This window comes from Drosophila erecta, unplaced genomic scaffold (genome assembly GCF_003286155.1).
Source record: "Drosophila erecta strain 14021-0224.00,06,07 unplaced genomic scaffold, DereRS2 tig00000021-arrow-pilon, whole genome shotgun sequence".
NCBI classification, from domain to species: Eukaryota; Metazoa; Arthropoda; class Insecta; order Diptera; family Drosophilidae; genus Drosophila; species Drosophila erecta.
In genome coordinates, this window is record NW_020825198.1 from 856,403 (window position 1) to 869,967 (window position 13,565).

The 13,565-nt window shown below is 46.2% G+C and overlaps 5 protein-coding genes and 4 non-coding genes across 12 annotated transcripts; 3 read left to right on the top strand and 6 right to left on the bottom strand.

The window, feature by feature from the left end:
- Positions 1–238: 238 nt before the first annotated feature.
- Positions 239–7,021, bottom strand: LOC6545217 (splicing factor 3B subunit 3). 4 transcript variants are annotated; one of them, XM_001971020.3, is made up of 12 exons: positions 6,833–7,020; positions 6,291–6,550; positions 5,580–5,945; positions 4,824–5,298; positions 4,415–4,749; positions 3,554–3,861; positions 1,403–3,377; positions 1,166–1,217; positions 928–974; positions 687–733; positions 461–512; positions 239–402 (listed from the first exon to the last, which is right to left on the bottom strand). In XM_001971020.3, exons 2-7 carry the CDS (start codon positions 6,514–6,516, stop codon positions 1,404–1,406), a joined length of 3,684 nt encoding a protein of 1,227 aa, XP_001971056.1. In that variant the 5' UTR covers positions 6,517–6,550; positions 6,833–7,020; the 3' UTR covers positions 239–402; positions 461–512; positions 687–733; positions 928–974; positions 1,166–1,217; position 1,403. The 4 variants fall into 4 exon arrangements, with proteins under 4 accessions (XP_001971056.1, XP_026832683.1, XP_015013568.1 ...); XM_026976882.1 differs by lacking the exon at positions 6,833–7,020 and having other exon boundaries at positions 6,291–6,810; XM_015158082.2 differs by lacking the exons at positions 4,415–4,749; positions 4,824–5,298; positions 5,580–5,945; positions 6,291–6,550; positions 6,833–7,020 and adding an exon at positions 4,128–4,233.
- On the bottom strand, positions 578–652 carry LOC6544906. The gene has a single exon (XR_046476.2). It is a non-coding gene; the product is annotated as a small nucleolar RNA Me28S-Cm788 (small nucleolar RNA).
- On the bottom strand, positions 817–889 carry LOC6545214. The gene has a single exon (XR_046477.2). It is a non-coding gene; the product is annotated as a small nucleolar RNA Me28S-Cm788 (small nucleolar RNA).
- On the bottom strand, positions 1,043–1,127 carry LOC6545215. Its single transcript, XR_046478.2, has one exon. It is a non-coding gene; the product is annotated as a small nucleolar RNA Me28S-Gm3113 (small nucleolar RNA).
- On the bottom strand, positions 1,285–1,366 carry LOC6545216. Its single transcript, XR_046479.2, has one exon. It is a non-coding gene; the product is annotated as a small nucleolar RNA Me28S-Gm3113 (small nucleolar RNA).
- A 549-nt stretch (positions 7,022–7,570) lies between the features above and the next one.
- LOC6545223 (UPF0415 protein C7orf25 homolog) lies at positions 7,571–9,103 on the top strand. The gene is made up of 4 exons (XM_001971021.3): positions 7,571–7,847; positions 7,902–8,228; positions 8,289–8,840; positions 8,899–9,103. Exons 1-4 carry the CDS (start codon positions 7,689–7,691, stop codon positions 8,974–8,976), a joined length of 1,116 nt encoding a protein of 371 aa, XP_001971057.1. The 5' UTR covers positions 7,571–7,688; the 3' UTR covers positions 8,977–9,103.
- Positions 9,104–9,159: 56 nt separating this feature from the next.
- LOC6545224 lies at positions 9,160–10,381 on the top strand. Its single transcript, XM_001971022.3, has 2 exons — positions 9,160–9,406; positions 9,471–10,381. The coding sequence occupies exons 1-2, from the start codon at positions 9,383–9,385 to the stop codon at positions 10,083–10,085; spliced, it is 639 nt and encodes a 212-aa protein (XP_001971058.1). The 5' UTR covers positions 9,160–9,382; the 3' UTR covers positions 10,086–10,381.
- On the bottom strand, positions 10,367–11,242 carry LOC6545225 (protein DPCD). Its single transcript, XM_001971023.3, has one exon. It carries the CDS (start codon positions 11,058–11,060, stop codon positions 10,392–10,394), a length of 669 nt encoding a protein of 222 aa, XP_001971059.1. The 5' UTR covers positions 11,061–11,242; the 3' UTR covers positions 10,367–10,391.
- A 285-nt stretch (positions 11,243–11,527) lies between these two features.
- On the top strand, positions 11,528–13,460 carry LOC6545226 (B-cell receptor-associated protein 31). Its single transcript, XM_015158120.2, has 3 exons — positions 11,528–11,664; positions 11,768–12,367; positions 12,987–13,460. The coding sequence occupies exons 2-3, from the start codon at positions 11,864–11,866 to the stop codon at positions 13,167–13,169; spliced, it is 687 nt and encodes a 228-aa protein (XP_015013606.1). The 5' UTR covers positions 11,528–11,664; positions 11,768–11,863; the 3' UTR covers positions 13,170–13,460.
- Positions 13,461–13,565: the final 105 nt, after the last annotated feature.

Sequence of the window (13,565 nt, forward strand, 5' to 3'; positions counted from 1 at the left end):
TTGCGTACATACCGGGCGGATGGAAAGCGAGGCGTTTAGCAAATATCTGCCGTCCCATAACGGGACTCTCCGTGCCGGGAAAATGAAGAGCAGTGCAAACAAGGCCGAGACGCATTGGCCAAGACACATGGTAATGGCCATAATAAGGCCGCAACAAGACGGGCCAACTTCAAGTGGCATTATGCAAGGCGTGTCGTCTCCGCCAGAACCCGACAACAAATCACCTCGCATTCCTCGCTTCGTTTTTGGTTACTTTTTATTTAAGAATCGCTTAGACTTAATGGTTTAAATTTAGGTTGTGCAAATTGTCGAATTCGCAGTGCACTTATGCTAGTTTAAATATGCGGCAGTCGATTAGTGGTTGATTGGTGATTTAATGTGCAGTTAGTATAGATGTACGATCTGCAAAGGAAAACGCAAGTTAGCTTCAATTTAAGTGTACCTTTGTCTAACAACTCACCTAATGTATAATTTAGTACAACTAAGCGCCACATACCCCAACGTGCGAAGATCTGCAAGTGAACAGAGCAAATAATATAATTTAGCATAAACATTTCAAAGACCATTTAATTTAGCCGTAAGCTCAGTTACTAAATTACAATCAAATCATTTCATTAGTCTAACATATGTAAAATAACATCATTGAGCTTGTTCCAACTGAAATGGTCTACAATTTGATAAGGTACCTTGAAAACGGTCCTAATGTAGGGTCATTGTAATTTTCCCGATTGAACTGCAAAGAAAACACAAGATTACTAAACGAACCAGTAATAAGTATACATAATTGTACTCCGTATTCAAATAAAAAATGCAACAACTTTCTCAGTTACTAATTTACAATCAAATCATTTCATTAGTCTAACATATGTAAATAACATCATTGTTTAATTCCAAGGAAATGCAAGTTTAATCGATTTCATGTCTTACCTTCAAAACGTTTTGGGTGCAGCGTTTGATGGATTTGCCCACGGAAACTGCAAGAAAAGGAAGGATACACATTTAATAATATTCCTTTCATTTTTAAACGACAAGCGCTTTAATTTGTCATCAGAAAAACATAACTTTACACTAATCAAGGCATTTCATAGGTGTCCCAAGGTAAAAACGAAAATCATCATTGAAAACAAATATGAATTTGACAATTTAACAATGGAAACCAACTTACCTAGTCAAAAAGAAGAGTTTCCTATGGGTTTGTAGTTTCCTTTTGCTGGTAACTGCAAAATAAAAACAATTGTTAGTTTTCTGTTCGAAGAGCTAAAAAAAAGCCGAGTTCATAAAGTGATTTATCAGATACTATAGTTTACGCTAATCAAGGCATTTCATAGGTGTCCCAAGGTAAAATTCACATGTCATCACAAAAAGCCAACTGACTCATTACGTCCTATAGATTGCAACTCACCTTAGAAGGCGTATCGCGTGCGAATGTCCTCCAGTTTCTTGCAGATCTGGTTGGGAGTGCGGAACATGTCGCCAGCGATGCTTTTCTGCTTGGCTGCCTCAATGGACAGATACTGCTCGCAGAGATCGCCATCCAGTACGTTTTTGACCGGATAATAGGAGCTCCTGTAGCTGAGATGGTCGCGTCCACAAAGTGGCGGGTTCTCATTGCGCATGTGCATCTCCAGGTGCTGGAAGAAGTCGTAGTCCTCGCGACTGGTGAACGGAACAAAAGCTCCCACAGTGCCACTTAGTGTAGCGTATATCAGGGCTTCCGATCCTCCAGGAATTAGCGTAGCCTTCTGCAGCGACATGATGATCTCGCCCACGTGGAAGGAGCAAATGTTCTCCGACTTCTGCGAAGCACCCGACAGCAGGCCGCGATCCCACAAAGACTTGGTGCCCGTTGGATCCTCATCCACATCGTCGGTCACCGAGTGGGGCAATCGCTGAATGCTCAGGTTTCCAAATTTATCGGCAATGGCTATGGTGTCGTAGTCCAGCAGAGTTGTGGCCGTCACCCAACGAGGATGGGTGTCATCGGCAAATATGATCAGCTGGTTCTCCGCGCGACGATAGCGTATGAAAAACACAGATTCCTGAACATCCGACACGTAAACACGATGGCCCATGGCTTGGATATTGACAATCTGATAGGGAATGTGCTTGTTCTCGCACTTGCGCAGCATTTTCTTCTTGCCGAAATCGTAGATGCGTAGCATTCGACCGCAGCCAGCCAGTAGACGACCCTGGAAGCCACAGAGGGCACCTGGAATCTCGTCGATCTCTGTGCGGTGCATGAACTCCAGACTGGAGCAGGTGGGGTCTATTTTGTAGATATCTATGCAGCCACCTTGCGAAATCCTGGGATTCAGCTGCAGATCCTTGGCGATACCCACAGCCAGGTAATAGCGGCCATCGGCTGCTATGGAGAACTTCAGCATGGCCATGGACATAATGGCCTCGTTTTGGGTGAGCGGCACATTGAACATCGTCTGACCATGCATGGCGTCCAGGCAACGGATCTGCGAGGCCCAAAGACCCAGTCCTGCCTTGGGCGACGAGAAGACGTCTTCGGGAAGGACTTCGTTGATAAAAGCATTGGCCATTTCGCGGGCCAACTCCCTCTCCTCATCGCCCGCTGCACTGCGCATCTCCTCCGCCATTTGCTCCTTCCGGGCACTCTTCGTGTCCTCTGTATAGGCGTTGTGATCGGTCTCCGCAATCAACATGCGGCCCGTGTCCGGATGGATGACGAAGGTGCGTGGCGTGTACTGCAGGGGGAACGCCACTTGATTGAAGACGGCACCCAGTTTCTCCAGGGCCAAGATCCTCAAGGTGTTGGTGGATATAGCCACAATACCTTCGCTGCACTGTTCGCTGGAGAAGCCAGAAGCGTACTCCAGGGTTTCGTAGGACAAGGGAGTCAAATGGAATCGATTTTGATGGTAGTACGACAGCCAGGTGCGGCTGGACATGGCCAGCACCGCTTCGGCTCCCTGCATCTTGATCCGGAAGAGCTTTACGGGTCGGGAGCCCAAATATCTCGTGCGGGTGTCTGCCAAATCGCCCGAAACTGGATCGAGCACAGTTCGCAGCAGCACGCCGTTGCTCAAGCCAATGTTCAGGTAAATGGTTCCCTTATTGCTGCCACTGCGCTGAGCGGGCGCATCGTCATCCAAGGCTCCCTGCGTGGTGCTCTCGGTGTGACCCATTTCGACCAGGCAAAGGGATTCGGCCGGCGAGGGCAGGGCTTGCATGGAGCAGGGAGTGAGACAGTTGTTGGGATCCAGCGACAGGATACGCACGGTATTATCCGCCAGGCCAACGGCCAAGAACCAGGATCTCTGCTCGCCATCCGGAACAGTGCCCAAGGCCATGCACATAATCTCAGCAGGCATTTCGGAGCGCTCGGTGTACTCGTTTAACTCGCCACTCTGCAAGTATGAAGTGTATTCATTAGTTCCGTGGAGTTAAGTAGTGCATAATGCTCTTGGTTGATGGAGAAGCTCAGCACTGCAGGACACATAGTGTCTCAACATGATTGTTCTTTTCGTGTTTCTGTCATCAGAGCAAGAAATCAAAACAGTTGAATGTGATATGAAATGCTTACCGGATCCATTTCGAAGTAGACCAACTCCCTGCCGGACAAGGTGATGACCACCTGGCGCTGATTCACGGCGCACTTGGTAATGGACTTCTTGCCCGGAGCCTTCCACTCGTTCACACGCTTGTCGGACCGGATGTGTCGAATGCCATCGGGATACACCTGAACCAGCGCGTCGTCGCCCAGGGCGGCACAACAGAGCGTGGGCGTGGTGCCCAGGAAGCCACTGTCCGTGACTTCCTCGACGGTTTCGCCAATGCTCAAGACCAGGGTGGCGTTCACGAAGGACACGATGATGTAGGCGTCAAACTCGTCTAAAAGTAGGGCAACAAAACAATACTTGGAACGTGAGTACTTGCATATGAATTGAGCTAGCAGAGGAGATTTGCGTTTCACATGAGACATTGAATAATCAGTTTATCAAGTTGTAATCAATGGATAATTCAGCTGAAACACGGTTGATAAATATCGCATCATGTTCAATGTCCGACTGGCTTAAAAATAGTTTGCTTTGTTCTGTTTTCAGTGGTGTAGTAGTAGTATCTGTTTGACTTATGAGCTGCAGTAAATGTTGCCTTACCTATCGCTTCACAAAAGACAATTAAAATTTACACAAACGAGAGAAATTCTCTTTAATCGCTTGTCTTTTTCGATAGTTCACACACATATTGCCGTCTGTGTTTAAGCGCCTGAAATAAGAGAGAACTGGTGGTTGATAACTTGTGGGACTTGTTTGGAATCGTGTGTAAAGCTAGGTGTAATCTATATCTCGATCTGTATCAATGCACCAGTTGAGTTATTAGCCACGTTTCAGTCTTACATCTAATCTTAGCTTAGAAATCATGATTAATGCGCCTAGACACTCACCATCAGCTCGTTTCTTCACAGTCCACACCGCATTGGGATTACCGGGCAGCTCGGAAACGGCCATCTCGGAGACCTCCAGGCCGTGGCGAAGCACTCGCAAAGTGGAACGAGGTCCCCGGCCGCAAAGGACGTACAATTGCGGGGTATCCTCGTTGGCCAGATCAGCCACCTGGGAGGTGATGATCGGTGCGAAGGAGGGCAGCTCATCCACCAGCACCAGGTTCTTCAGGGCACGTGGCGCAAAGAAGAAGGTTTCACCCTCCTCCAAAGGCATGGCGGAACTGAACTCCGGCTCGTCGTCGTCGTCGCCCAGGTGTGCGATCTGATACAAATAGCTAGAAGTTGCACAAACACTTCCTTTAGTATTCATTCATATGATTTATAGTTGAATTATTTTGTAGATACTTACTGGTTGCCAAACTCGCTGGCCACGAACAGGAAACCCGTCTTCAGCACGCACATGGCAGTTGCCGGAGGCACTGTATCGAAGTACTTCAGCTTGATCTCGGACACCACATCATCGTCCGTTTCCAGCGTGATCTTGAAGATGTCCCCCTGCTCGGTCTGCAGCAAGAAGAAGTACATGCTCTTGGTGCGATGCGTGGCGGAGCAGATGAAGATCATGCCCCTCTCGGGATCATCCAGATCGTTTCTCCTGCGCGGAATGGGACAGCGGATATCGTGTTGGTCGCCGAGATTCTTGTACGTGAGGTAGTTCTCCGAGCAGATGAGCACGCCCGAAGGACCATCGTTGCCTCCAGGCACGGATACCAAGAAGTTGGCGTGCTCTTCCAAGGGCTCCGAGTATTTGCGAACCACGTGGTTCAGGCCGAGATCCAACTCGTAGAAGGTAAGCGTTTGCTGAGTGCGCTGGGCGGCGTCACCTGCAACAAAAAGATGCGACACTGGTTAGCTACAAGATTACGGGCAAGGTTTTCTCAGAACAAGACTACTATTTTGATGACTATCAAAATGTTCCTTATCGAGATTTTGGAGTGTGGGTCACAAATCAGTGAAGTGTGGCTAGGCAGTTACAGCAACACCAATGGTTCAGTGATCGCGATTTATCTGGCACTAAGTACAGTCAGTGTTCGTGGTGTGGATCCACTAAACCTGTGAATTAAAGCGCCTCCTAGGATCTACACGCCACATAGTTGATGCTTACCCGATGGATCCATGTCGGCCTCCTCGTAGTCGATCTCCAGGCAGGCGAACATGGGATTATCGAAGCCCACATCCACGCCAACCATGTGATATGTCAGGGTATTCGATTTGTGGGCCTCCAGGGGCGATGAGATCGTGAGGCGAGCCTGCGTGTCCCGGTTCATGATGTAGGCCAGCTTTTGCTTCTCCACCGCGCCAATCATCACGGCTCTGCCCTTGGGATCGATGGCAAAGTATTGCCCAGGCACAATCCTGCGACATCCCGACTTTCCAAACGTCTCCTGGTGCACTTTTTCGAGTGCATTCTTGGAGGCATTATACTCAAGGATCACAATGCGTCCCGAGTCGGAACCCACAACAATGTAATCTGCAAGGCAAAGTAATGATATTCGAGATTAGGCGCTTACAATAAACATTATCTAACGACTAGGGTCATTTTATTGACTTTGTAACTCGAAGTTTCAATTCGCCATTCCGTTGAGCTGGTTTATGGCAAATGCGACGCCAAGTCTTTCGGTTTCTCTCGCACTTAGACGTGTTCAAAGGTCTTACTGGGGTCAACTAGCAGGGTGTTGCCTCAATAGGGATTTGTGCGACTTAAATAGATTATCTGGGAGCACCTTGGGCTTACTTAGGTACTTTATACCAAACATTTGTGCTCCCAAGTAACGTATTATATGATAATAGGCTGAATTTCAATTGATAAACTCACCTTTAGTACCGCCCGTCAGTCGAAAGGCCATCAGGGCGCGAATGCAGCCGAATATCTCCGTGGAGAGCAGGGTGTGCACCTTGCCGGTGTTGGAATCGGGACGCAGTAGCTCCAGCGACTTGCCACGCGACAGGAGCACCTCCTGCTGCTTGCCGCCGGAGAAGTTTCCGTGGACCGCGTGGGTCACCCCGGTACCCTTCTGCAGGGTCAGGTTGTACAGATACATGGTGGGCACTAAATTCTTTTACTTTTGTCCACAACTGCAAGAGAGTGGGTACAGTTGAGGTTAGGTACAGTTGCCGACAAAACAAAAGTCACGTGAATGTCTTTGTTTTTATGTTTGAAATTGTACTACTTTGAAAACCATGGCCACAGTATGGAAAGTCGTGTCGCCTAACGATGCTAGTAAGCAGCATTTATTTCTTAGTTTAGCACGCTTCAAATGCGACCAAAGCACAGACATTTCTGATTTCTGGAGATACTTCGTGCGGAAAGCGCTTAAATAATATGAAATATCGGTGGTATCGCGTGTATTTGCTTACCTTCTGCCGGTTAAATGGGTGAATTAGCACATTTCACCAGCGATGCCTTTGGATTCGAATTTTCTTAATTACGCAGAGCTCTTCATTTTCACATCTGCTCGGTTCGCCGACAAAAAGTAAAAGAATTATAAAAGTAAAAATGGTGGTGCATAAAATGTGGCTTGACTTATCGATAGCGCGCGGCTATCGACTTACTATCGATGCTGGGCCCTGTTCAGACTGATTTTAATTTAAAATCCCACGTAACAAAAAGTTTCAAGAAAAACAAAATAGATATTTGATATATGAAAACAGATCTGATATTTTAATAGTTTCTTAGCCATGTAAAACCATTTACCAAATTATTTTTAAAGCTAGGAAAATATAATGCAATGTGGTATGAAATAGTAGCAAACAATAAGGATCTGTAAGAAATTAACTAGATCAGTCACCAATTAGTTTTTTCTGCTTAATAGCATTAGGTTAATTAGCATGGACCAAAATGAAAAAAAAAACCCGATCAACCCGCTCAAAGCTAGAAAAATAATATGCAATTTGGTATGAAAAAGCAGAAAATTCAAAGATCTTAATTTTTTTAAACCTTTTTCGAGCTCTATTTGAATTTTTGTTCAGTTAGCGTTGGTTCATGCCAGTAGACTAATAGAAATTATTATTTGTTCATATGAATTATTAATTATTAAAAAGTAAATAGGTTTACTGTCTATCGATATACCAACTTCAGATTCGTGACATCTCTAGTTTTGGAATTGCCAGTGTTGCAAAATCGAGAGTTTCGCTGCCATCTTTGCTTCCTGAAACAGCTGACAGTTGAAAACAAATATTTTGTGAATTTTGTAAATATTGCTACAGTTTTAATATGGAAGAGCAAGAGGATCAAGAAAAGCTCTACGAAGAAGCCCACAAGAAGGTGAAACTGGGCGAGGAACTGAAGAAGGCGCTGAAGGACTTTGAAGATCTTCCCGGCGTCAGCAAAGTGCAGCGAAAAATTCAGCAAGAGCTCAAGTTTCTAAATAAGGTTTGGTGCATCTCTTTCACGGCGAAAACTTAAAATAAATGCATTTCCTTCAAGGTGATAACGACCAAGTCCGTGAAGGAACACCACATAACCAGCAGTAACTTTGTATACTACGATTTTCTCATTAAAACTCTGCGCTTGCAACAAGGAGTAGTCGATATCAACGCCGTCTTCCGCCTGGAATCTAGGGATAATCCCCTGAGAGTCGACATTGTGGCCAACAATGGCCTCAAGTGGGTGAAGGTGATAGCCAGGAACTCGAAATCCGTCGAGGACGCGGCCAGGGGATGTGTCAGCATCGGAGCCCGCAGTGTCATAGACCAGGCGGAGGATTATCTGGAGGCCAGCGAACTGAGTTTCTGCATGTTCCAGAGGCCAAAGGTAATGCCTCCTAATGTGCTATGCTAACCACCATTCACCTCCTTTTATACTACCTTTCAGATAGTGTTTTACTTCTCCAACAAAATCGAGGATTCCCTGCACGAGGAGCTCATGGAAATGGGTGTGCAAACCGCTTCCTTGGACTCGCCAGATACCGACTTGGATTTGTATGCCACAACCTCCAATGAACTGAATCTAGATGTGACCACCCTGCTGGCCTACGTGAGTGCCCTGACCAACGGATCCGCCAATTGGGTCTACAAGGAGCCCCTGCTCACCGAACAGGCAGAGAGGGAAAGAGCCTCGCCGTTGAAACCGCTGCTAGAGAAAATCCTAGAGGGCAAAACCTTGGTCTGCTGCCAGCTGGCCTACGAGGCCTTCCAGAGCATTTTGGATATTGTCGGCGGCGAGGGCGAAAGGAAACGAGCCGAGGAACTGATGAAGCGGGTCACCGTTTACCCGGACGTGGAAACTATACCCGATGAGTTCTCCCACATTCGTTTCACTGCCAACGTAAACGAGCGAAGTCTGAAAATCTTTAGTTTCGGCATGGCCAGACAAATTTTTACTGTGACTTCCAATAAGGCCTTTGTGAGATCAGCTAAAATGCAGGTATGTACGAAGGAATATTTTGATATTTTGGCCTGACTTTAATGCCTGTGCATTGCAGGGTATCAATGTGCCTGTATTTGTGCATGCTTCAGTTGCACTTACCGAAGGTAAACAGGCAACGGGAAGACCGCTTTAAAAGCCCGTAGGCGTTGACTATTTAGATATATTTTATGTGATTTTTTCAAAAACTGCTCTACAAAAGATGTTATAATTATTAAATAAAAAGCCTTCATTAAACGTATACTTTTTTGAAAAGAAATAAAGCCACGATTTGAATTCGATTGATTTGCAAGATTTAAAACGATACGTGCGACTTATCGATTGTTTTGAGGACAGAGCTGCCATACCGCGCGCATAAAACATATGTAAACAAAGTGAAATTTTGGGAACTGCGTTCTTGAAAAAGAATAGACATTTTGCTTGCAGAAAATAGGAAACAATGCAATCTGGAATATAATTATTGAAATTTGAGTGGCTGAGAACTTAACAATTATAAGCGCAACCATATAAATTTGAATCAGTACGAGAAAACAGCCAAAAACATGGACTGCGCACCACTAAACTTGGTAAGAACCTGCAGTAAACTTTAATTTAAATGGATTTAAATGCAATTATTTGCCTAAACCAAAGGCTCATTTCCACGAGCGAAGGTCGGAGCGCTTCATACGCAATCACCGCTATGAGGAGGCCATTAAAGCGCTGGAAACATCCCTAATCTACATGCAGGATGCCCAAAAGCGGGTGGCTCTGCCCAAATCCAAGGAAGTTCTGGACACATTGACCCTCGATTTTCAGCGCAAGCTGCGTCAAATCGAGATGCGAAAAACGCAGCACGGCTTGAACAAGTTGAAGGACTATGCTCCCCTGAAGGAAACCAGTCCCATGTTGCCCCTGCGCCCGGAAGCCGGAGCAAGTGGCGCAGGAGGATCTGCCCAATCCGTGGCCAAGGCAATCGACAAAACAGTGCAGGACTTCGATGCCAAGTTTACCTCATCTCTGGCGCCGAAGGCCTCCAACACACTGGCCAATTCGGAGCCCCAAATGGAGACGCTGAAGAACAGCGACTCTGCCGAGGAGGAGCAGGCACGCGATCCCTATGATCAACGGCTGGCGGGCAGCGGGGACCTGGACTTGCCCTCCTTGGCTCCCCTGGAGCTGCCCTCCTTCGACTACAGCTTATTCACCAGCTCCTCGGCTCCTTCGCTGGCCAGCTATGCCGGCATGGCTGAGAGCTTCCAGAAATAGGCATAGGAATGCTGTTTCTGGCTGTTTTCTAGTTAAGATCCATTTGTACAACTTCAGTTAACTTGAGAGATCTCGTTGTATACAGTGCCCTTTGAGTCGTGATTAGGATTTAATTTTAGGCATGTTCTTCATTTCAAGCTTTTTTGCAGATACCTTGTAAAGCATATTTTTGGGTATTCACACTAAAGTGTGCAATAATACTTTGATAAACCACTGAACTATGTAAAAGGAAGTGTTGAATTGAAAGAAATCAACACTTCTACACTAAATATAAACCGCAACTTTCTGTATTACAATCTAAGTCGTTTATTTGGCCATCAGGCCCTTCAGCAGATCATCCATGTCGGTCTCGGTCTCGACATTTTTGAGTAGAAGCAATACCTGCGCCTCCATCTCGCAGAGGATAGCTGGTTTCTGGTAGGTTATGATCAGGGTGTTGAACTGGTGGTGCACAGAGAGGCTCTGCTGGGCGGGCTTGACCCCACAGCGGTCCAGTTCCGGAACCGGGATGACCTTGTAGTACTTCTTGTTCGAGGTGCGCACGACAATGGCCCGCTTTTCGGGATCGGCGGTTACACTGTAGGTGTCCAGAGAATAGGGCATGTTGCGGATGCGCCACTCGATGTTCTTCTTGGTGATCCGCTTGGTCAGCATTGGAGCGGTGTTGCTCTCCCGCAGTGTGAAATCTCCGCCGGCTAAGGAGTCCGTTTCTTCGCCAGATCCTGCTGGCTTGTTCCCGGACCAGTTCAGCTGACGCGGCTCCTCGCCCAGCTCGATTTCCCAGTCCGCCTCGCCCATGATCTTGTTGCTCTTGGATTTCCACGCCCTCCGCTGCACGATGCCCGTCTCCATGTTGTACTCCTCGGCCATCTGCCTTCCGTCCGGAAATTTGTAGAGCACCTTGCGCGCGCGGCCGCTGATCATCGAGTTCTTCTCCGCCGCCTGCAGGTAGTTCAGCCAGTTCTGGTAGGACATCTCTGGGACTTGGGGGTGTACCTATGCACACGTCTCCGGGGAACAGAAAATATCAACTGAGCGGGGCAGAAAATTTGATCGATGGCGCAAAGTTGAAAGTTTTTTGAGAAGCACATTGCTATAGAAACCTGGCAACCCAGCTGTCCGTTTGTTTACATCGCACGCAGGGTTGCCACCGCGTTGGTTTTATTGTAATTATTATTGAATTTTATAATAATAGTAATATTATAATTCAATGTATTGATAAGCCTCTAATATATGTACAATTTTGTATTACCGAAATAATGTTTTAAAAATTGCATATAGTAGAACTGTGTTGTAAGATATGCAGGGAATGGTCAATTATGGTTCAAATTAGGTATTACATCTTGTAATATTTTAACTTACTTATAATTAAACGTTTATATAATTTAATTTTTATTTTATAAACCTAATTTGAATTAATTCAGATATTTTCTGGCTACCCCATTTACAGTTGGTTCCGGTGCGCGAGTTGGCAGCCCCGTTCGTACACAATAAAGCTGAGTTGACGTGGCCGGCGCAGTGACACCATAAAGTATTCGCATATTTCATCACGGCAGCGATTTAATTATTGCTATTTAAAGTAAGCAGCGGCCACTCCGGCAGTAGTCTATTAATAGCCACTAGATCGTCCGTCCGGAATCCGTAGAACTAGCTGCTAATTTGGACGCATTTTTTGCTTGCAGGCGGCAGACGAAAAAGTGAAGAAATCGAAGAAGCGAAGAAATCGAATAAACGAAGAAGCGAAGAAGAGAAAAAGAGGAAATAATTAAACATTAAAAATGAGTTTGGTGTGGACTTTGATCGCCGGATTTCTCTATGCGGAAATCGCACTGGTGCTCCTGCTGGTTCTGCCGGTGGCCAGTCCTTACCGCTGGAACCGGTTCTTCAAGTCCAAATTCCTTTCGATGCTGGGACAGCAGGCGCACTTATACTTCATCCTGATCATGGGCATGCTGGTCATATTCCTGCTGGAGTCCATTCGCGAGATGAGGAAGTACTCGGGCTTGCAGGATTCCAACGAGGTGCACTTGAACGTGGAGATGCAGCACAGCATGAAGATGTTCCGTGCCCAGCGTAACTTCTACATCTCCGGATTCGCCATTTTCCTGGCTCTGGTCATCCGTCGGTTGGTGAACTTGATCTGCGTCCAGGCCAATCTGCTGGCCCAGAGCGAGGCCTCCATGAAGCAGGCACAGAGCGCCACTGCAGCCGCAAGATCACTGATGGAGGACAAGAAGACCGAGAAGGCCAAGGAAGCCGGCGAGGATACCACTCTCATCGAGGTGAGTTTACGTCCCAAGCACCTGCATACGATCCCCGGGAATGGCATGTCTAGAGAGCTAACACCTAAGACTTTGGAGTTCAATTGGCTACTACCAGCTGTAAAGATATGGCAATGCATATAGAAGGTGTGGTCAAAATATAGCAATTTTAGCGTGACAGTTTCCATTATATTCTCCTTGTGGAAAATTTTCTCTATTTTAAATGAATATGAGATATGAAGTGGCTTAAAATGCTGTCAATTTAAGATAAGAAACTTTAAGTAAGATATGCAAATACCTTAAAATACTATAAAATGATTAATATGTTTGACTTAAATCCGTTTGGAGATCGCCACATTTGTCATAGGCTTACTGCTTTTGTTTTGACCGCAGCTGAACGTTTTGAAATCACACCCAAACAAACAAATGTTGGGCATTGATAAACAGAAGCCACTACTCGAAAGTTTAAACCTATTGTTAACTCTTTAAACAGCTGTCAAGACTGCGGAGACGTGTGCAAGGACTCACCGCCCGAGTGTCCTAAGTATCCCCACCTAGAGCCCACACCTCATATCCATTCCCAAACACCCAAACCGAACAAAAACCCAATCGAATCTCAAACGAAATCCGATTCTTGCAGCTCAACAAGCTGCGTGAGCGCGTCCAGGAGCTGACCTCCGAGTTGAACCGCGAGAAGAAGGACAAGGAGGCGGTCAAGTCCCAGGCGGAGAGCATTAACCGCGAGTACGACCGACTCACCGAGGAGTACAGCAAGCTGCAGAAGCAGATAACTATCGGCGGAGCCGGAAACAAGGATGATTAAACTCTCTGGATCCAAGTCCAACATTTAAATAACGATAAGACTTATAAGCATGGCGGTGGGGCAGCGAAAGCAGGCACATTTAAAAGATTATAACGATTTCAAATCGATAAACAGCACACATTTTAATGTTAATCCTCATTCACACAACTATACCATTTGATAGCGATATTGATAATGGTCCCCTTAATGTTCGTTTCGCCTGAAGTTTTGTATTTAATTCGTATGTGTTAAGTTCGCCACAGTAACACACACAAAAAGCGTCGTGGCTATTAAAAGAACAACCAAAAAGTACCCCTCCAGTTGTGATCGAATCGATGATTCATCTCCAGGCGAATAGTCCACATCATGGCTGATAGTACACGGCAATGACGTCAGACGCAACCTGCTTGTTTGCTT